At 41.9% G+C, this 23,441-nt stretch overlaps 1 protein-coding gene across 1 annotated transcript; it reads right to left on the reverse strand.

Annotated features, from left to right (window-relative positions):
* Positions 1–1,001: 1,001 nt before the first annotated feature.
* On the reverse strand, positions 1,002–18,397 carry nxph2a (neurexophilin 2a; the record flags this gene model as incomplete). The annotated part of the gene is made up of 2 exons (XM_080037503.1): positions 1,002–1,754; positions 18,353–18,397. 2 exons carry the CDS (start codon positions 18,395–18,397, stop codon positions 1,002–1,004), a joined length of 798 nt encoding a protein of 265 aa, XP_079893629.1.
* Between the last annotated feature and the right edge of the window lie 5,044 nt (positions 18,398–23,441).

Here is a 23,441-nt window from a genome sequence, read left to right on the forward strand (position 1 = left end):
CAACACATTTCTAAGGAGCGCACCCAAAAGGCAGAAAAGCCAGGTCACACGTGGTTGGGCACCTCACATACTTTGTTGTTAAGATTTATGACTATGCTTTGTGCTTGCCTTTGTAATAGATGTGTCGGATCAATTTCATTTTGTCAAGTGCACATAATCAACCAATTCACTTTATTCCGGTCCCACATAAGAGAAAGATAAGAAATAATAGATTGAACAGCCATATTAATTATTCAGAGCCACTCGGGGGGGGGGGGAAAATACCCATTGATCAGACTAATCTGAAATAATAGTCACTGTCCTGCCTGTGTTCTGAACAAATGGATGTTAGCTCCTCTACTTGGGAGGCATTGGACAGATCATTTGGACTAATCAGTGAAAATGTCACAATGTTTCAAAAGTGAAATATCTCATGTTATGCCTCGTTGAATAACAACTCGTATGTCTCGGTACTGTAATTATTAGCACGACTCAAAGTCTTGTCATAGTTCATCCCATAACTGTTTAAATGAGGTGAGGGAAATGGTTGGACGGTGTTAGCATCGACGCTGCACTGGCACGCAAAGGGAGCCAGTGATATGCACTTCCAGCAGGGAGACTGCTTGCCTATGGAGAAAGGCTAGCCTTGAAGAAAAACATCTGGACAACATGCTAATTATACCAGTAGACTACGGAGAACATGTGCTGTGGTAATGGGGGGGGGGGAGGGAATCACCCAGGGTGGATAGCTAGATAGCTCTGAATCCCAAGTCAACCCCTAAGACCCAGTCCCTGGACACCTAACTATCTCAAGTGATAGATACTACAGTCTGCAGTATATACAAAAGTGTTTTTTTATTAACAATGCAATAAAATCCCTCCAGAGTGTGTCCCATTATAAGTTGCACTCCCTGCAACGTCTCACGTTGGTATTTAGGTATTTCGGGGACAAGGAGCTTAGAGGTTAACGTTTGGAGGATCAAACAAAAGGTTGGTAACGTAGAACTAACAACAGCTATAGATCATCCTGTGGAGGAGTAGGGCGCGTCACTATGGTAGTTGTAGTCGGGGCATACCTTCTGCACCAGTTTATAGTCCACGCTGTAAAAGGCTATGTAGATGCATATGACTTTGAAGGGTTTGGAGCACAGCCAGGACACGTGGCTCTGCGTCTGCTCCTGATAGCAGACCGTGGCCGGGTCGTAGCTGCACAGGGCCGTCTTCTTGTTGCGGTCCGTCTTCTCGTACTCGATGCGACAGTTGAAGGACGTGGTGTCTTTGCTCTCCAGCGTGGACTGCTGGGCCACCTCAAACTCCACCACCTTGGAGGGCGGCACCAGGCTGACCGACACGTTGCCCAGGCCCGTGGAGTTGTGGCGGAAGTAGACGCTGAAGGTGCCGTTCCCGTGGTCCACGATCTTGCCCGTGATCATCAGGTTGAGCTTGACAGTCTTGATGTTGGAGTGGAAGTCGCCCCAGCCGAACATCTTTTTGAACTTGCCGGTTTTGACGATGGGCCTGCGTTTAGTTCTGGCCTGTGCACCGCCCTGAACATCTGTCTGGTTAGATAACCAGTCCCAGAAGTCCTCCATGTTCTGTAAATATGTAATTTCCCTCATGTTGCTCTTGAACCCGGGGGAGCCCCTGGCAAACAGGCGCAGGGGGTTGAGGATCCGTGGATTGGCCCCCGTGGGAGAGATCTTCTGTTCATTCTCACCGTCTGCCCACTGGATGAGCTCGGTGGTCGCTCCGTGCTGCACTTTTCTGCATGTGACCTGAAGAGATCGGAGCAAAGGTAGACGGGAAAAAAACACGATTTAGTGACGTGTAATGTTGCCATACTTTGATGCTGATTAACGTGACATAATAATTATCCATCCTATAAGCACATTTTTGATTGGTTGATCTCCCGTGTCTGGTTTGTCTTTTTAAGGAAATACTCTTTACTTTTAAATGTACTGTCTCTAGTTTTAAATGTACTGTCTCTAGTTTGTTCAGAAATAGTACAGAATAGCACCTATGCCAATGAGGTTTAAATGATACATTTTACAGATCAGACCTAATCAGCGTATCCAAGTGTTTTAAAACTGATTAACAACTTATCTCTGGTGACAGCACTTTAAAAATGCCACAGCAGCACTGAGAATAAAGAGACAGCAATAAAGATGGAGAGAGACAATACTGTATTGAGCTGTAATCAGACAAGTTGAAGTAGTCCACTGTCCTTGGAAATATGTAATTTTATTGAAAATACAAAAGGTTCAGGACAACTGATTCATGCCAAATACTACTGTTTAGCTGGTGTTAATACACAGTCTAAGCTCTGTAAACAGGCATGTTGTAGCTATGTAAACCAGTTGCTGGTTAGCTTTGTATGTAACGTGACAGGAAAGCATCATTGAGTTTCTGACTTAACTCACAAAAATCAAATTACTATTTCCCAAAGTGTCCTGAATTTTGCAACAAGATTTTTTTTCTATATTTTTTTTATGAATCTTAACAGGTTTTGTAACGTTGGGCTTCAATCAAATTGGCCAACAAGACTTTAAAATGATTCAAGCATGGAACTGGTTAAAAACACTGATCTAAGCATGTGGCATGTTGCGTTAACTACCATTCACTTGTTCCTTTTTTTATTCTATGTGAGGGAACCTTTTGAGTGTGAGGATGCTGACAAGCCTGTGCATTGCAGAGTGTGAATGGCAATGGCTGGCTATTGTTTCACAGCAATAAGGAAGAAAGAGAAAGGGGATGAGGTTGCTCACAGGACTTTGAGTTAAAGAAATTGTTTTGGAAGTATGACTCTAGAACCATGTGCTGTTGTAGTTCCAGTAGTTAAAACATGACTTTCATGAATCCCTGTGCAAAATGCAACATTAGTTCAACTAAAAGCAAAGAGTGCAAAAAGTACACAAACGTGTTTTATGTAATGCAATTTATTCACAGACACTTGTAGCCCCAAAGAGGAAAAAAGAAGAAATACACAAAGCAATCCTCTTGGATACGCTACACTGATGAGCTCCGACTGGGCTCTAATATTTTAGGACGACACATTACATGACAATGAAAATCCCCTGGACTCAACATCTGAGCTGGTCTCACATCGGCGGTGCTATTCTTAGGTGCCCCTTGCATATGCACTTTAGCTTGTAATGGTTCCCTACAATAGGACAGGCTTTCCACAGCAGCGCGGCAAAGTATGTGTGCTAAGTGCTAATCCAGTAGCAGCAATGAACTGTGATCCCTCCTTGTACCTCAAAGCCTTTTAGCTTCAGGAGCGATTCCTGGTCCACTTCAGATAAAGCTTGAATAATTCACGGCAATAAGCTTAGCTAGTTTTATTAGTAATTAGTAGTGCCGGCTTTCCCCAGGCCCGGTTGTAGGGATCACTGAGAGAAGCAGATGTTGGAAGCACTGAGCAACGGCTGTTGGAATTCTCACTGTGAGCTGCCGCGCACTACTTCCAGACTAATTATAATTTTGCTGTGAGCCTAACTGAGACACATGTGTACAAAGCCAACAAACTAGGTCTTTCTGCCACAATTTGTTTGATGTCACACTCGCATCCCTAAACCTTTCCATTCGACATGTACAAGTGCTACGCACATCTTAAAGGCGGAGTCAGTGATTTTGGTGAATGCTTATTGTGAAAATCAGTGATTATCTCCTCATTATCCACTACCTTTCAGTAGCCTACTGTGTGTGCGCTAAAATAAAAAAATCTGGTGTTATTACACAGCCTTGGCTATCTAAACTAGTATGTAAACAAAGGGTGCCCACCATATCTAGCAACATGGCCGTTTACAGAACCTAGGCAGATTTATTTTCAGTGAACACACAGTAAGTACAGGAACCGGATTGTGAGGAGATATTCACTGATTTTGACAAAAAGTGCTTTTGAAAACAAACATTCTCTAAAATTGATGACTCCACCTTTAACTTTTGTAACTTCCAAATTGGAACTTTGCTTTACTATAGGCTGCTTACGTCCCCGACCGTAGTAACACCCTAATGTCGTAACGTAGGACATAATGGCTCGGCTATCGGAATATATAACGTGAAATCAATGTGTCTCCCATGGACATGGACATGTGCTGGGCCCATCCATCAGCCCTCTAACAATTCTTAATTAAGACAGTTGCTCCCTGTAAACATGGACGAATGAGGCAACACTGTCATAATGTCCCTCTGTAGCTCATCACAGCCGCCACCGCAGCCATAAATAAACCAATTGCAGTGGCGGTATTCCCTCACTGATACTGCCACTTAGCAATACCTCGAGTGAGCTCTGCTGTTAATTTGATTGGACTCTTACAACATCACAATAACAAGGCCATGCTGAACATTAAAATCTGTGGGCTCCCAACAGGAATGTCTCCTCGCCTCTGCGAACAAAAGCAGACGAGGCACTCATCTTCCAAGCAGCAGTCGGGGAAGGTGTTAACCGTTACACGTTTGTGTGTCATGCTGTGAAGCTGCAGAGGTGAAACCAAATTTTTAGTCTTTTTTAGTGTAAATCTCAGGTGCGCTTTGTATAGGATGATTCTAATGGAAATGAGAGAGGAGTTTAAGTATGACGAGCGACTGGGGAAATTGCTGTGACAACAAGGGGATCAGCAGAGGGATATCTAATACTTAAATGCCCCGAGAGAGAGATGAAGCACTGGGAACTTAAAAGCTCTTGCCCCTGACACATAGGCTTTGGTTTCCGTCTCTCTCGTGGTCTCCAAGTACACACACACACATTGACACACACACACACACAGACACACACCCTCACACCTCGTTCATTTAGGTGGAAGTGGTGTGTCTTTAAAACAGACTAAAGGAATCAGAGGTTTTCTGTACGACAATGCGCTGTGGTGAGAGAGAAAAAAAGAGAAAGAGGCAAGGTCTGATGAAGGAGAATCTACAAAAGCTTAATTAAGATTTCTTAATCTTTGCTGCTGTGCTGCTAGAGGCATTTCGGGGCGACTTGAAACAAGGCATTATTATGATAATAACTGCTTCGACTTTATGGAGCTGTAAAAAACGCCAGAGCTCTTTTTAAACACACACCCGGCAAAGTGACTGGTTAGCAAAGCCACGCGGATATCTGTCTGTGTGGTTTAGTGTCTTCCTTTTCCTGTACGTCCTGATGAACAAAAACAAAGAGAGGTGCATGAACGTCACAGCCCCGAGCTCAGACATAACAACACCTCCAATGCCACAGCAGTCAAAGCTACTTCTGCCTTATAAAAGAGTAGGCTTAGTGATACAGCAGTCAACATAAAGGTCAATGGACTTTAAATGATGTCAGCTGTTGTAACGGATATCCACCAGCATAAAGAAAATAGGAGAATATAAGTAAGAAAAAAAGGTGTTAATATTTCGTATACTGAAGCATCTTATGGCTGATATTTCCAGTTAATAGTTCATTGCAGTCACTGTCTTTAAATGTCATGCCTACGACAGTAATCTCTGGAAACATTGCTTTCCAATTTTTTTGTTCGTTTTCAAAATTCAATTTTGTGTATGTGTGGAGTGGACATCGTATGTTTTATTTTGAAGCCAGTCTAAAAGTAATCTATTCACAATTTAAAACCTTCAGTTGAACTCAGATGCATAATTGGCTGAAAGTCAAAGTCCTGGGCAATTGAGCAAATAAGGACTGAGAGTTCAAGAATCATAGTTTTTGGTTAGCAGTTGTTAAAAATCATTAAATTACATTTTAAATGCCAAATATATTCACACAAAACATTACAAAACTAGATATTATATACAAATGTGTAAGAAGCAGGAGTCATCAGCGCATTATACTGATAAGTTACAAGAAACTGCTTTTGAGGTCATTTAAAAACAGTCTCATTAACATTATTTTTCCAGAAATTATTATTTTCTAACTTTCCAGCTCAACAACTATCTTGGTCACAACTCTTTAATAACCAACTATAAAGGATCCATATCAGAAATTATTGTTTTTGTCAACCATTATATTAGATTTCTTTTTTTTCAACAGATCAAATATCATTACAGATAAATTGTCTATAACGTACAACTAAGTTTGTCTCATTAACAAGTATGTCGGCGTGACGGTTTGGAAAGTTCATCCTCCACAGCATCCTTCAAGTACGCACACACACTCAGTCTAAGCTGTCACTGCCTCTCCTATCAGAGGAGAAAAAACCAAGTTATTTATACTGGAGGCAGAGTTGGGCAAATTACTTATACATCCCCAGCCTTTTATCTTACTTCACAAGCAATTATTGCACTCGATCCTCCTGTCACATTCTCTAACTCGAGTCAAAAGTGCATCCACAGCTGAGTTAAACTCTCTGTCTGTGCACCTTGGTATTGTGATATACCGCAAAACGTTGTTACTGCAGAGAGAGCTTCCCTCACAAGTCTTTTTCACAAACAAGCCTTTGAAGTGAGCTATTTCATAGATATTAAATGGTACCTGCTTTAAAATACTTTTCTCTTCTTGTTTAACGTGTCTGTGTGAAAAGTTTATTTTCACCCTTTAAAATGGTCCTTGTTCTTGCTGCTCTTTTTGTATCTCCAAGACTTTAGTAGTAAATTAAATGTTGAATAAAAGGTGTACACACTATTAGTTCAATGATCCTTAGTAAAGACTCCATCCTTAAGCCACTTGTACTGTAGTGTTGTGTCAATCAATACTATCCAGAGGTATTAAGGGCTACTTAAATACTGACAGTGGTCTGAGCAGCAGCGAGCCCCCCACACTGAGTCCGGATGAATCAGCCCCGACATTCATCTGTAATGAGCATTATGGAGCTGGCTGCCTTGCTTGTCCCGTGGGTAGACATATCTTTTAGAGGCCTGACATAAAGGTAATTGCCACAGTGACCAGAACTAGCCTCTAGAAAGTTATTAAGAAGCCAGTGACATCTGGCTTCTGGATCATCTGAAGAGATGCCGTTAAAATGCATTTTGCGGGGCGACATTGTACTCGACTGTGATGGGTTCTGGGCCGCGGGGCAAGGCTATACGCTGTTGTTTTGATGCCGACAATGGAATCTCTATCAGCCGGGCAAAAAGCTTGACAGTGTGCCCCCCCCCCCCTCTTCCCCCCTCCTCCTCCACTCATGGTCAGATCTGCTTTCCTGTATAATTTGTATTTATTTATTTGGTCCTGTATGGGAGCCTCTGCATATCAAAATAATGTGTTTTTGAGTTTGCCATATAGTTTATTTTTTTCCAGCACATAAGGTCGGGATATGTGTCTGGGGAAAATTGGTTTCAGGCATCTTCCTCACAATAAACAAAATGGGCAATTAACCTGCTCATCAGTGCAAGCAGAGCACTTCCAATGATGCACTCCACTGTTCTTCATGGATTTATCTGTGCAAATTGACCTCACTTTGGTGGTGCAATTCATTTCTCTGCTAATTTTCTGTGTCTGCAGCTTCATTAACTTGATGCGCTTCCACGTAGTAAAAATCTGGACGTCCATTGGAAATTACACCGGCTTTGCCACCGCCGTCAGTTAGTCTTTCCTATCACTATTGCAACACAACACCTGCCATATTAGGGCGGCCATAACAGGGGCGACACCAGGGATGTTGGGCCACTTGAAAAGATATTGGGCCCCACCACCAGACACACGACTAGTATTCTAGAAATAAAATGTGCGAAAGGCCATTTTTTATTGTGTAAATGACATTTTAATAGTAAAATTAACTGAAATTTCTCAACATAAATGCAAACCTCAAAAATCACCTTTTAAATTGAAAAAATTGAAACATTAAGACCAATAGTATCAATTATAAAATGATGTAACAAACAAAAAAATTTAATAAGCAGGATATTTTTTTAATTAAATATACTAACTAGAAAATTAGGTGTTTAAGTGTAAATGGACTACAAAAAGAAAATGAAACTGCTTGATGGTGGCGCTAAATCAATAGGTTTCTTTCACTGGGCAGTTGTTCTGTAAATAGAGGGTGTGTACTCACGCTAAAGATGGGTCATTTATGCCAGAAAAAAAGAAAAATGAACCATTATTTTAGGCAGTACATAGTAAATATTACATTCCTTTTAATGTCAACTATTGATGAATGACGATAGGTAAATTAAAAATTGTCTAATGTTGTAATATTTTTCGGGGGTCCCTTAGAATCTTCCTAAGTTTTCACCAATTAAACTGCAGAGTGTTTGCCAGATTGACTGCAGCCTCTTGCTTCCAAGCATCCGACATGACAGGCGGCTTTCACTCACATTAAAACCTTTCTCAGCCTATAGCTTCTACAATCCCCTTTGCCCCACGTCCTTCTTCTTCCTCCTCCTGACGTTCCGGGGCATATCATTTGTAATGATTCACACACCCACAGCCAGTTCCAGGAGAGAGAAGGCCCCGGAGGCGCTCGCAGGCGGCCCAGAGGGAGAGTCTACACGCCCGCTGAAGAATAGATTGCTGCTCTGATGGCTGGAGCAGCCTCACGCTCCAGAGCCATCACTTTTAATCAGAGGCCGTCCAGGGAAACACATGGCAGGTGCTTCAGCGCTGTGGTGGACTCGCAGCAGCAAATCTACACCGGGGGGCACCTTACCAATCACAGAAGGCTACGGTTAGTGTCTGTGTGTGCATGTAGCATATCTGCCCACCGCCGCCGCCGGTATAATCCTTTAGGCCATTAGCACCTGACCTCTGTGAGAATGAGACGGACCACAAGCCTCTAATGTCTTTAACACTCCCACTTAAGACGTCGGGGGCTCTGACCAATATTGAATGTGAGTGTGTAAGCTGAATTCATCATCTACATATTTGTGGTGATTGAATAGAGAGAAGCCAGTATTCAATGCACTCCTACATTTGTAGCCTCAAATGTAGGAGTGCCCCCATGAGGAATTCTGAGCAATTACAACAACACTGTCGGCGCATCTTCACGAGGTAAACCTTCGGAGATCGCACATGGATTTTAATTATTTCTGCTCTATGTACAGGTTTTTTTCTTAGCAGTGGAATCTTCAACTGAAATATGTTGTTGGCGGCGGTGCTTCATGGGATTTCAGCCATTGCGCCAGTGTCAGGGTTTTGTGGAGCTGATGGGCTATCAACTTTGTGTCAACTCGTTCGGCAATGGTTTGAATGTAACCCACATTCATTTATATGAAGACATTTACGAACTCTAGCTTTAAAAGGGTGAGATGTTTTTCTGTTCTTATTACATGGTTTGAGACAATACATCAAATATACCAAATAAAATGTATTTATGTGGCCGTATAATGGTCATGCTGACCTTCAAAGGCTCATCTCCAGTCAACACCTCTGTATGTTAACACCAGACCAACTGCACTGTTGATGGTGAGAGGAGTGGGAATGACAGGCTGTGGAAAGTGATGCTGGGGTTATCATTTCTTTAATCACAGCAGAGTCTCCATGTCTGCATCTCCGTAGGATATCTGTCTGTTACTGTTGACAGAAGCAAGACAAAAACCTGACCACAAAACCTGCCTCACATACTGTAGTTGTCATGAAAATAAAATAATATGTTACTACAAGTGTGCTGGCGACATCACGACGCAAGCTCGGGCAGAGAGGTGGGAAGGGGATTATTATTAGAGGTAATAATTGCTGCACATTAAATGCACTCCAAATGCACTCCACTCAATGTTAAATGTGCGGCGCAAACTGTGATCAAAAATGATCTAATGGCAGACCGAGGAAGAAACAATGAGCCGGCGCACCGGGTGAGTTCTGTTATGCTTTTATTCTTTACATTCTCCACGCTGATTCGATATTGAGAGATTTTTTTATACTGCACCACAGCAGTGCAGGAGCGTTCGGGTGCCTTGTCAATCATCATGAGAATAACATGAATACCAAAGGAACACCAAGGTCCACACCATTTAGCAACACCCAAAGAGTCCATCATTCAAACGCTATAGGTAATTTTTCTTCTTTGTGCTTCCTCCTGCAGAATGTCCCCAAGCAAGACACATTATCTCTACCAGCTCCACAGCTGTTCCTCCAACACTGACTTCACCTCAAAAGTGAAAGTACAATAAAAAAAATGCATTGACAGAGAGCAAATGCACCTACTTGTAAATACTATCCTCTTCAGGAAATGGTAAATATGAAGCTCACTGGACATTCTCTGAGTATATATCAAATACTTTTCTATTCTGACACAAATACAACAAACAAGTTCCCATTGAGCTCATAAAGTTCGAACGCATGTTTTCATAATAAACTAAACCATGTGATGAGTCTTTTTTCGTCCCCACATTTCATGGCAAAATGTTATCTGACTGCTCATGATGTCACTCGGGGCTTCTTCGGTCCCATGATTAGCATTCATTATAGCACATAACGTAACCCTCTTGTGGCTAGCATATAAATCAAACCATGTGAGTTATTAGTCAGGTTTATAGCGTCAGTTTTGGTTAGTCAAAAAACAAGCTTCTCTTCCTCTCACCTCCCAACAACTGACAGTGATCAAACTACGCCTCACTTAAACTTTTTGGGGGGGACATACTCCAATGTCCCCTGATAAACTTCACAAATGAAATAGATACATACATATATAGAGCTCTGGAAAAAAAGTATAGAGACCAGTCAGGATTTTTTCTTAAATCTTCATCTCTACATTACTTAATGGAAATGCTCTTAATGACAATATTTGTAATGGGAATTTGGTAGAAATATTGTCAGTAGTTTATGGAATGAAACCAAAATGTTAATTTTACTCAAACATATGCCTAGTCAAACGAGAGACACTGAACATTTGGAGTGGTCTCTCCTAATTTTTTTCCAGAGCTGTATATATCTGGATAATACTGGAAGGTATTTTTTTTAAAGATCTACAGCATGAAGCAGCAAAGCAGTGTCAATATCACCCAGCACTCCTGTTCTTGTCTTATTGTTTCATTATTAAGTCCAGATTGCCCCTACTCCCTTTCAGGCAGCAGGAAGGGAAAGGTGATTGCAGCTGTTATTAATAGAGTAACTGCGACAAGCTCATGAGCCGGTTGTGTCATATTTCTGATTTTTGTTTTTTTTAAACCTCATTCTTCTGTTCAGCTAAAATACTTTTTGAATGCTGATACCGATCAGCGTTTTTATAATGAAGCTGTTGTTGATAGAGCTAAACTTTGGCAACTTCAAAAAAATGTATTCTAAAATATTTGACAACTCAAATGGTCCCCCCACCCCCTCCCCACTGTGTATCCCTATCAGGATGGAAAGGGCCACTCAAACAGCATTGTGCCTATGAGATGCTGAAAATGTCATCCGAAACTCAAAGTCAAGTGATTTCTGCAGAGTGATGAAATGATTTGGAGACCTACAGCCATTGAGGGATGTGGCGAATGGTAAAAATATTCTATGACGTTCTGAATGCAAAAGTATCAGTTAAGTGTACCCAAAACATTTCAAAAGTACTCACTGTGTGGCAGAATGGACAATGTGAGTGGTATGTTATTATTTATGATACTATTATTGGGACATGCATTAACATGTAAGCAGCATAAGGTCAAGTGGGGGCTAATTTGCTTCGGAGTTTAATTTATAGCTGCGCATATTAATTAAAGTGACAGAGGCTTTTGTGTTCAAGGCTTTCATTTCAAAGATTACATGACTGCATGAAAACCAATAAAAAAAAAATCCAAAATCGCATTATGAGTCCCAATTTTAAAAACACGTGCCACTGCCTCCTTTGTAAAATACATTTGATTTGATGGGATTTTATTTCCTTCTGCATCTATAAGGCATGGCCCGTAGGGGGTTTTGCGAAAGAGGGTGGGGGTGAAAGAGGGATGTTGGTGGGAAAATTTAAATGAAGCTGCGATGTCAGAGAGCTCAGAGAACGTTAGCAAAGATCCCACGATGAGAGAAGAAGACAAGCAGAAAGGGAAGGTGTTTCGGCACGGGAGCAGAGCCTGCAGGTAATCTGGATACTTGTGTTATCTTAGCGCCTGCCACGTTTGACAGCGGCAGAGCCCTGAGCCCTTCACTTTGAGGCAGGCGCTACCTTTCAACGCATCATCACTTTCATAATCCCCTTACATGGTCAAAGCACCAACTCCTGCGCTGGCTTCTGACACCTGCAGCATGAGCACACCTCCCCGTATGTCTGATAACACACCAAGAAGCACCATGGACTCCGTGTAATTATCATTCTCTTCTTGACCAGTTTGGAACAACACCTTCTATACTTTGTAAAAAATTAATAAAATGTAAATACTTGAGGCTTATACTTCAAGAGACATGTTTCTATGTTCTTCTGAAATAAATAATTCAGGATTTTGATATTATTTGTTTGTCACTTTAATTTCTGGAAGACGTAATCTTAGTGTGTGTGTGTGTGTGTGTGTGTATGAGGTGTGTGTGTGTGTGTGTGTGTGTGTGCGTGCGTGCGTGCATGTGTGTGGGTGTGTGTGTGTGCGGATTCTTGCGTGCGTGTGACAACTTCAGTTTTCCTTCTCCTTCCAAATCCGTGCAGCAAACGATACCGGCGTTTAATTCAGAAATATTTCCTGCTTGATTTGCTCAAGCGTGCCGCCACTAAATTTGACAGAGCAAATGTTTCTGTTCTCGCAGCAGATTGCGCCTCGACTGATTTCACAGAAACAGCGCCCTTTGAAGAAGAAACAAAAGTAGGAGAGACGTTGCTGCTTCCATTTTTTTTTTTTTCTCCTCGTAGCTCTGAAGACAGGTACTTCACAAGGAGTATACAAAGACAGAGGGGAGCTGACAGTGCTTTGTTAGGGGCTGGAAATGACATGCTGAAAAGAAAAGGCCTCAAAGCCCGCAGGCAGGCGAGGAAATGCAAAGCTGAAAATAATCAGAAAGGAGATTTATTGTGCTTATTCTAAAGCTGTCACACCTTGCCTTGTACAGGAAAGCAACACACGTTTTAATTAAAGGGGTCAATCATTTCCCACAGCGCTGACATGGAGCGTGATTGCCTTCTCCAAAGAAACCAAACCAGGTGGTAATTAAAAACTTTATATGTCAGAGTGTTGGGGAAATACAAAAGCATTCAAAGGCAGGAGCTGTGCTAAGGTGCTGCTTACTAGATGGGACGACGTAGCTTATCACGCTAATGCTGACATGAATGGAGAACGGTACAGCCAAAAGACGACTACTGAAACGTTTGATTTAACAAAAGCAAAAAGTGATACTATGATTCCCAAGATGATATTACATCCTCCGCACACGATTTAGACAAAATGCCCGCCCTATAGACAATAAAAGCTATAGCGCGTAACTTCTCTAGACCCCATGAGAAATTCTGAGAAATTGCAACACGCTGCATCAGTGTCAGGGGGTGACACCCGTTTGTAAACGCTGCCATACTGAGAAATACAGAGAGAGTTTTGTGGAGCTGATAGGCGTAATCAACTTTGTGTCAACCTGTTTGCCGATTGCTTCATCCTATCCGACATTCATTTCTTACGCCATAGTGCTTCAAAAGGTACGCACTATAGCTTTAACCGATCCCCGCCTTTTGTTTTGTTGCAGTGAAAAGCGATGCAGATGGTTAAAATAGCTGATAAGCGGAGTGGCTGTGCAGTGCTTCAGAGAGTGCTGGATGTTTCTGACCCTGCACAGCGGTAATGACAATGCTATAAGGTAGAGGGGGGCCTCTACATCTGACAGTGCCTCGGGGCTGCACGCCGCCCATAAAAATTCATAGCTGTGGACCAAGATCAGGGAAAACCTGACATCATATTAAACATAATGTTTCCTGCACCAGAGCCGCCACACCGACTGGGTGTGACTTGCTCTTAAGAGAGCTTCCCAGAACTTCACTTATTTTACACACTGTGGTTGCTATCTGACTATTGCACTTTTCATAGCACTTTGACATTCTGTGCTGGGGCTGCCGTTCCACTGTCATGTTTTATGTTTTTGCATTATGTGTTTGCATTATTATTTTACTATCTGTTAAGACCTATTCTTAAATTGTTAGTCCATTTTCTCTGGTAGTTAAGTGCTGGGGGGGAATGATATTTAGGTTTTAGTTACAATTAAATGTATCTTGAATCTTCCGAAAACGAGAGAGACTGGAGGCGGAAGTAATCGGGCTGCTCATAATTGTTTGACTTAAGTCTTGTAATGGTGTCATCCCACAGCCAAATGATGGTTCCCGTCAACCCAAAAGGGCAATCGTGTCACACCTATCAATCATTTCACACTTCTTTCTCTTCATTCTCAGGACCTTTATCATGGATTTATTGCCATTACGTGCACAATTATGATTGATGGTTGCCAAAAGGATTAGGTGGCACGGCCCGGCGCGGTCAATACAACCTGTAGTGTCTGCGAGCAGCGTTACGAGGGCTTTAAGTTGCAGAATTGACGACCTTTTCTTCAGAGGTCTGAGACGATGTACGGGCCGAGGACTGCAAATGCCACGGACAGTATTGTTTATGAGGGATTATCTAGTCAAGCCTTCTGGCTAGAGAGATTGTGACCCCAATATGAGCATAGATACACATCGGCACCATGTAAGCTCCAAAATGATTCCTGGGAGGCAGCACATGCATACAAGGCCCCCTTCACTCTCTCAATCCATGTTTAATCACTTCCACAGATTTTTTTTTCAAAACTGGCCTGCCTGCCATTTTCCTCTCTCATTTTTTCTCTCGCTCCCCACCCAATTTCTCTGGTGGCTTTTTGAAGACTTAAGTTCCACTCTCTTTTGCTCTCTCTCTGCCTCTCTCTCTCTCTCTATCTCGCTCTCTCTCTCTCTCTTCCTTACAAGGCAAATAGTGGAAGAGGTTGATGTGAGGACCAGGCAGAGCAGGGATGTGAAGAATATAAACACAATTTTTTTCGTATTGTCCAAAGGGAGAGGGGAGGGTGGGGAGGAGAGCGGAGGGGAGGGGGGGGATGCTGTACAGGGGTTTTGGGCGGTGAGGTCTGTAAAAGAGACGAGGACCTTATCACAGCCCAGCAGCTCTGTAATTCGCCGCCATGATAAAGTGGCAGCGCGCAAAACCTTACAAGGCTGGCACAATCCAAAGACGGATTAGGTTTTTCTGACATAAGCTTCCTGAAAAACTAATCAATCAGCCCATGCAGTATTATCAGAAGCGTGAGATTAAAGAGCTGCTCCTAATCCCCCCCACTGTACATTTTATTACACTTCCCAGTGTTAAGTTGCCTTTAAATATACAATAAATAAATAATAAAAGCAAAGCTAATTGAGCATGGGGAAGGGGGAAAGGGTTAAAGAGCCCTCAGAGAGGGAATTCATGTAGAATTTGTGTTTTGTTATGAAGACGGGGATAAAACTGTTGTCCTTGCCAGAACCCCTCTTTGACTTTGAATGGAGCTCTCACTGTCTCACTCCAGCACTGCACAGAAGACATGCAAGTGCGGAAAAAGGCTTTTTTTTATTAGCCAAAACTATTAGCATCTAAAACTGAACCAAATCGACGTCTCTCGTTGTACTGATTTCCCATTTCTTCAATTGATGGATGAACAGATACATATTCAAGTGACTTGATGTAAATAAATGAATGGTTAAAGTGTTGAAATGAACACACAAGACCCCCTTGAGAAATGACTTGTAATCCCTCAAATCAGTGCACATCAAGAGTTGCGGGGATGAACTCCAAGCGTGTATGGCGTTTTCCAGAAGACAAGACGTGTTCAGCTTACCAGGAACCGGGCTAAGCGTTGTCTCTTTAATGCGTCACACCCGTCTATCAAGATGCTCGCTCTGGCCGCGCTCAGTCCCGACCCTGGGCTGTGTTTTTTTTTTTCTGCGCTGACAGAAGAGCTAGTAGTTAGCTTTGCGTCGGAACACCACCTCTGATCCTCTTGGCATGGGGGCCACTTACAGTAAATGCTTTGTCGTGACATAATATTACCAAAGAGCTCCTACCCGGGCGAAAAAAAGATACAAAGGCGTAATAGACTTTGTCAACGTCTTCTCACACTTAATCCATACTTTCCATAGAAGGCAGGATGGGACCAGGCAGAGAGGAGAGGGGGGGGGGGGGGAGAGAGAGTGCAGGGCTCTCAAGTATGTTTTATCTTCATCTACATTGTTGTGCTGTCATTGCACAGAGGATAACTGCAGCAGATGTCATGAGGAAGAATGGATTCTCCCAGGATGGCTTTGACCCTCTTATTTGTCCCTGGGGTATGGCACAGATGCTAGGGGCTGGGGTTACGGCCGTTTGATTCATGTTCTGGCTGTTTTTCTGTGTGTGTGTGTGAGTGTGTATGAAGATGGCCAGAGTAAGAATATAGTGTTTTTTGGTTTCTTGTTTTTGGAAGGGGTTCGGCCTCAAGACTAGAGACTTAACTTCAAACAATCAAAAGGTATCTTTCGGTATTAAAGGGTGTCCTGGTTGCTCGGTTGTACCAACAACCCTGTGCCGTGGGTTGAACTATAGCCCTGCTGTAACTTTATCGCATGTCAACCCCTATCTCATCCTTACGGTCTTCTCCACCTATCCTAGTATCAAGTAGACATACTAAGAAAGATTGTTTGCAACTCGAGACACTTTGGTGCATTTTTCGCACTTTCAATGAGTCGGACCTGGTAAAAAATAAAATAAGGTATTTTTTCATCCACGGGAAGGTGGGGGAATATTGATATTGATAAGGGCCAATGCGTCCTCAGTCAGACTGTGGTGGGTCTGCTGGGATAGGGAAGCCACTGAGGCATATGAAGAGAGTCTCTCTGGGGAGGCAGCCTGTCCCCCTCTGGCTGCAGGCAGTGGCTCCCAATAGGCACACAGGGCTGATTACAACAGCAGCACCGAGCAGACAGCACTTTGGCGCTGCATCTGCACAGTTCAAGGCTATCTTTAAAGAAGCCCACTCTTTGAGGATAGCACAGATGTGAAGAACTTCTTCAATCAAATGACATTTCCCGTTAAGGACTGATCACAGCGAGAGTCCATTTAAGCAAGGATGATCAGGATAAAACCCACACTTTATTCAAATGCCTATGGAGGACATCAGCGGCTGCTAGGAAAGGGGGAAAAAGTGGGAATAGACCTTTTATATATCCCTAAAGCTTATGATATTTCTTTGGGGAGCTTATGCTTGCAATAAAAAAACAAATTTGGACTGCAGTAAGATTATGTCCAGAAGCTTAAGACAATCAATCTATGGTAAATACTAAATAATTATCCGCATATTCACAGGGACTTTTGATTTCATCACATTGTATAAGTCATGGGGGAACATTGCAGGCTTTGAAAAACATTTAGCTTCTGCAATTTTCTCCTATTGTTCTCTCTTTTTTTTTTTTTTTTTTAAAGCTGATCACAATTGTGCTTATACGGCAAAGACGCTTCATGGGAGTCAAGGGATTCAACACAAGGGTCAAATCATATTAAAGCAAGCTAAATTCAAATGATTGCCGACCACAAATAAAGTGACAGAAGCAGAATACCAAGGCATAAAATATATAAAAAGTCACCACGATGGAATGAATGATCAACTGCAAGCATCAATTTACTGGTTTATAGTGAGTGAATGGTAGACTGATTTTGTACACTACATTCACTCCACTTTTCAATTACAAGTACTGCGACATTGTCCATTATAATATAATAATGAGCATTATAGTGACATTGACTAGGAATATGATGTTAAATGTTCTGTAAAATTGTACAAATGAACAATGCAGTACATTCTATACCTATATGTTTCCTAAGAAAATTCACAGTGCATCAGTGAGATATTTCCGACACTAAAAGGTGAATTAAGTGCATATGTTATTACACATTATGGCTATTGAAATAATCCAATAAACTGGGCTATTTAGGCTATAATATATGCTTTATATAGGCTGCATAGATCACCCATACAAATATATTGGTATGTATCCTTTAATTTAATAAATGCTGTAATATATATATATGTATGTGTGTGTGTGTGTGTGTGTGTGTGTGTGTGTGTGTGTGTGTGTGTGTGTGTGTGTGTGTGTGTGTGTGTGTGTGTGTGTGTGTGTGTGTGTATATATTTGGATAGAAGTGGCCTGTAAGTTCAAATAACCAAAAAGCTTAACCCTTGTTAGACTTAATAAGGATTTCGTGTTGACTGTGTAATTAAATGAATTGTAATTTGCCATTATGTGTGTGAGTAATACATCTTACAAATATTGCATGAGTTATATGATGCAGGATGATGAAATTACAACATATTTTAAATACAACCTAACATATTAACATATACATATAAATAGGCCAATCTAAAACAAGACAAACGAATGCCTTGTAAAGGGGACAACAAGACTATCATAAAAAAACAGAGAGCACGTTACAGCCACTTAGGCTACTGTCTCATGTAAATCTCTACTTTCTCTTTGCAGCCGTATTGAACACACACACAGACACATATTTCTACACGCATATTTCTACATATTCGGTCTCGTTCAGTCCTTTTACAACTCACCTGGTGCAGGAGGAAAAGAAACAGGAATGTTTGCAGAGCTCTCATCTTCACTGACTTCTCGACTTATTCGAAATGAGCGACGCTTAAATCCTCTCTGGACGATTTGGAGAGGGACAGACAGACGCGCCGTTGAAGCATTGCTGTTGTCACCTGCGAGAAAAAGTCAAAGTATTTACGATGTTAAATCTCCAAAAAAAACTTTGTTAAATTTAAGAGGTTCTCAAAGACATAACATTTGACTCCCTTTTTTGGAAAACGAAAAAAAAAACTTTTCCATACCGTTTTTCTTATGGAATTACCTCTCTTAGTTGGGTAAGGCGGTCGAAATCATCTCTGTTCAATCCACGTATGGAAAAAGAGTCCTAAAATCCTCCCACGCGTCTCCGTATCTCGGAATATTGAGTGACTTTCCCCTGAGCAGTCGGGAAACTTGTAAGTATCTACAAATAACACACCGTTACATTCAGTGGCTCAGTTGATACAACACTCCTCTAAGTTTGCAAATCAAGCCAAACCGAAATAAACTCAATGCTTTATTTTCCCCTAGTTAGTCCCGAGCAGTAGTAAACATGCGATGGCGATGTACGCGGGAAAAGTATAGCATGTATCCCAGTCACTTGGACTGCAGCCGGCCAAGACAGCAGTCAGCTCGCTGTGCTGTGCGCTCTCTTCAGCTCCACTTGAATTCAGTGCGCAAAAAAGCCTCTGCTGCGCGTCTGGAGACTGTGGAGGTCGGCGCGCATCGGCGCAGATCCAGACCAAAGATCTGCCTTTGAAGTCTTACTCCCTCCGTCTGGGAGACGAGTAAGAGGCTTTGATGTCACCGGGTTTTGTACGGCAACACGTCTACATTTAACCCTTAGACGTTAATCTCACGAGTACAATGCTGGGTTTCACTGATGTATTTGTTACAGTAATTATGGATGAGTGGATGGATGAATCGGACATGGGCCTATTAGATTCACATTAGAAGGAAAGTAGCCATGACTGCTCTGCACCTTGTGAGATGTTCTTTGAATGTCTGCAAAAAGCAGACAAAACTTTGACACACCACTTTTCTGTTATTTTTTTATTACACAATAAGCACCTCCAACTTGCAAACGTAATCATATCCACAGGGCTTTTTGATTCATGCCAGTAAAGAAACAAAACACAATGGCGTTTTGAGATGGTTCATTTGAGAACTGGCTGACGCAGCAGTCCTGACCACATAGCAAAAGGTCAAACGTTGTGCAAAGGCAACAGCGTTTGCTACCGTGGACAAGTAGTCTGGAATTGTGCTGATCCACATGACTTTGGCACCACCATGTGGTCACAGACCAACTCTGCAGTTGCAGTTAGTTTGTATCGCGTCCATTGAGCTGGGATGATTCATTCGTTCATACTGAAAACGTCCGTTTGAATATGTCAGTTTAAATGATCTTACTAATCAATATAACCCGTCTCCCTATATTCAAGCTTCAATGGCTGTGCGACACAGTGACTAAAGATGTGTGTCAGAGGAAATGAGGCAATACAGGCGAGGTGAAACAATGAAACATGAGAAGAGCACTTCAGAACAAAGTGTTGCTGATTGCACTACCGAGGCCGTATCAAGTCAGTGTGAAGGTATCTCCTTTCAATTTCTTTTCTCCTGTAAGCCACAATAGACTTGGTTTATTACAGTGCCCGGCTGACATTCATTTCTGTGGAAAGTCGAGAGAAGCGTTACCAAAATATTTCAAATGTTAACTTTTGCGGAATTACTTAAGATGTTCAGTACCAGAATCTTATCTATTATATCCCGATTTGACTGTTCATAGGACCAGTCCATGCTATACTTAACAGTGTCTATTCCCCAAGTTCCAGTTACTTTCTTCAGTTTTTACATCACAGGTCAAATCAGTAATTCCTTCATCATATATCAAGAGCATGAGATAAAATATTATTCGTAATGGATACGATAAAATCAAATGTATTTTATAGTCATCCAGTGCAGTGCAGTAGATAGACAAACCAAACTGTTTTTCCTGGTCCCGGTTGCAAAACAAAAGAATGAATGATGTACATTGCACCATCGAGTGGGAGTGAGGAAAGCACTCAAACTACAGATACGGTTCAAATTGTAATATGCAAAAACAGGTTTGTAGAATACAAGACATGGTAGAAACACATACTGCAGGTATGTATAGTGCAGGACAACTATACAATAGTTATATGTATAGTGAAGTGGTTGAGTAGCAGCAGTAAAAGCAGTGTTTGGGTCCCTGAGGACATTTATGTATGCAGGATATATGTATGCTGTATGTTAGGTGCAAGTAGCCAGGACAGGTTGTGGTCCAGTGAAGTTAGTTGGGGGTTATGGGTCCTTGCTTGTTATGTTAAGCTTGGAGACAGCCGGTTGTTGACAGCCTGAGGGGAGGAAGCTGTTGCTGAGTCTTGCTGAATCTTCCCCAGATGCTCCGGTACCTTTTTCCAGATGGCAGCACGTTGTCTGGTGGGAGGTCTCTCTGTGTTATCCTGGGTATAAATGCCATTGATAGGAGGGGGGATATGCCCACTTCACTATCCTGCTTGGTTTCAAACTGTGCTTAAAGTTATTCAGTGCATTTGGGAGGGAGGAGTTGTTGTCACAGCAGGCGTGATGAATGGTCTTGTTGTCAGTGATGTCCTGCAAGCTCTTCCACATAAGCTGCATGTCATTTGTATCTTTGAGTTGACTCTAGGTTTTCCGTACATGCATGTACTTTGCAGCCCTGCAAGTTAGCTCGTGCAGATCCGAGGGCTGCCATGTCTAATCGCTTCTTGAGTTTTGAGCAGTGCACATATACTTGTATGGACATCCATGGCTTCTGGTTGGTGCGTAGGGTGATGTTCTGCCCACTCTCCCTCTCTCTGCCTAGTCATTCTCATGTTCATATAGGTGGCAGCTACCTTGATTCTTTGTCAATGTAAAATAATGAGTCACCTAGTAGTATGACGTGACCTTTTCATATGACAGCGTGTGCTCCGTTGGCTTCTTATTGAAGGCTGAATTACCTACAGGCACACCAAATGAGAACATTTTAGAAGAATGATTCTGACCTGTGCTGTTCTGACAAACCCCCCCCCCCCTCCCCTCCCTCCATCAGAGACACACCCACACTGAATCTGACATGTTTGAATAAAAGCAGGAGGACAAAGAAACAAAGTGAGTACACACTGTGCGCTATTTACACAGTCATACTTATCAGCTTTGATTTATACAAAGCGTCCATGTACAAACCACACCTTCTATGAACAGCAAACACTATCCCATCAGCCTTGCCATGAATGATATATTGTCATAGTGATTTAAGACTGACACCATATGGAAAAAACAACTCCACTCCCCTGAACTCTGAACACTGATATTAGGCTGTTGTTACCTTTTACGAGCTGGATTTCACCCCTGTAAAGATCAATATAATGCAGTCACTTAAAAGGACAATGCAACTGATTCATTCTCGCGTTGCATGTCTACTGGTGACCTTTACACAAATATATCAGGGTGGTCCACTGAGCATTACGTGATAACAGCACAGAGCCTGTTAGCTAATCATTCTTAAATCAAATATCTCTTCACCTCCACCTTTCTTGATTTCAGGACAAAGTCAGTTTCTGCTATCAGCTAACTGGTAAAACACATCCACTTGACTTCCCCCTCTGAAATTGGGGGAAAAACAAGGACAGGATCTTAAACATTGGTCTGTTTGTATGACAGCAATACATGTTTCTGAAGAAAGAACATTTCCATACAGTGTTCTATGACACACTCACTACAGTAAAACAATAACTTATATCAAATGTTTATTTTGTTTTGCTTTAGCACCATCATCTGGTTGAGCAGTACAATTACTTTAAAGCAACATCAAAACTTCATTAGCACAAGAGCGTCTCAAAGAAGACCCCTTTGTGTGTGCCTTCAAAGCCGTTGGGGAGTCAGATGTTTCCCTTGTTTGAACATTTTAATTAAAATGTATGCTGCATGCAAATTAAAACATGTCCGTCATAAAATGCTCAAAATATGAGGTATTTTACTCGGTTGTGGCGGTGGATATAACTGACAGTCAACGGCTTTGCTGCACACTGACGAATAACACATTGCAGCCCCTTCCTTTTTTTCCTAAATAGGACATTGCATCAGCTTGGCAGCATGTTGACATACCTGCTACACGCTGGATTCTATTCTTTTATGGACAGGATAGATTTTCATTCATAATGAGCCTTGTTTCATTGTTATGCCAGCCCTTTCTTTGAGCTACACATGATGAATATGTTTATTTTGAAGCCGAAAAATTTTTATTACACAATGTCTTGTGGTGATAAAGGTTAAGTAAAAAAAATATTTTAACTGCCTTTCCTAGTTCTGAACCAAGTCTACTGGAACTATCCAGGGGTCACATAACTACTTGTGTTGTTTTGGGTTGTGAGTGCTATTAAATCACTTGCGATTGCCATGACACCAACAGAGCACGAGAATGGATGAGGCTGGATGGGGGAAAAGAAAAAAACAAAACAACTAGCGAGTTAACTGAGCTCACAAACACAGTATCAGAGAGCAAGCTGCAAAACAAAGCAGAGCATTTCTCAATCTACAGCATCGGTTATAGAGATGAGGTCATCCAGATGAGGAAGTTTCAACATGATAGTGGCATCTTTCGCGTTGTATTCATCCAGAGAAAATACCTATCAACTTAAACACAAAACCCATTTTCTCCCTTACTCCTGGGGTTTCTTTGTAGAGATGGTATGAGCAAACTAGGGGGCACAAAGGGGGAAAAATTGGAGTTAAATGTGCGGTCCAGACAAGCTGTGAGCGTGTAGCAATTTCACTTTTTATGAGTTGAAAGCTTTGGACCTATAAAGCCAGAAAAACAACAACAAAAACAACAAGCGTCCCCAGTCTATCAGATTAATGCAGGGGCGTTAATGCCAGTGAGAGAGACGTGTACATTGTCCTTCATGCATTTTCCCTAAGCAGAAAATAATTAGAAATTACAGTTTAAGCCTATAAGCACATACAATCACTTCCATTGTAGAGTCTGTTGTGCCAACTTGTATGCAGTACAGTATGCAGCAAAGTGCAAGG

This window comes from Ammodytes marinus, assembly GCF_949987685.1.
Source record: "Ammodytes marinus genome assembly, chromosome: 12".
NCBI classification, from domain to species: Eukaryota; Metazoa; Chordata; class Actinopteri; order Uranoscopiformes; family Ammodytidae; genus Ammodytes; species Ammodytes marinus.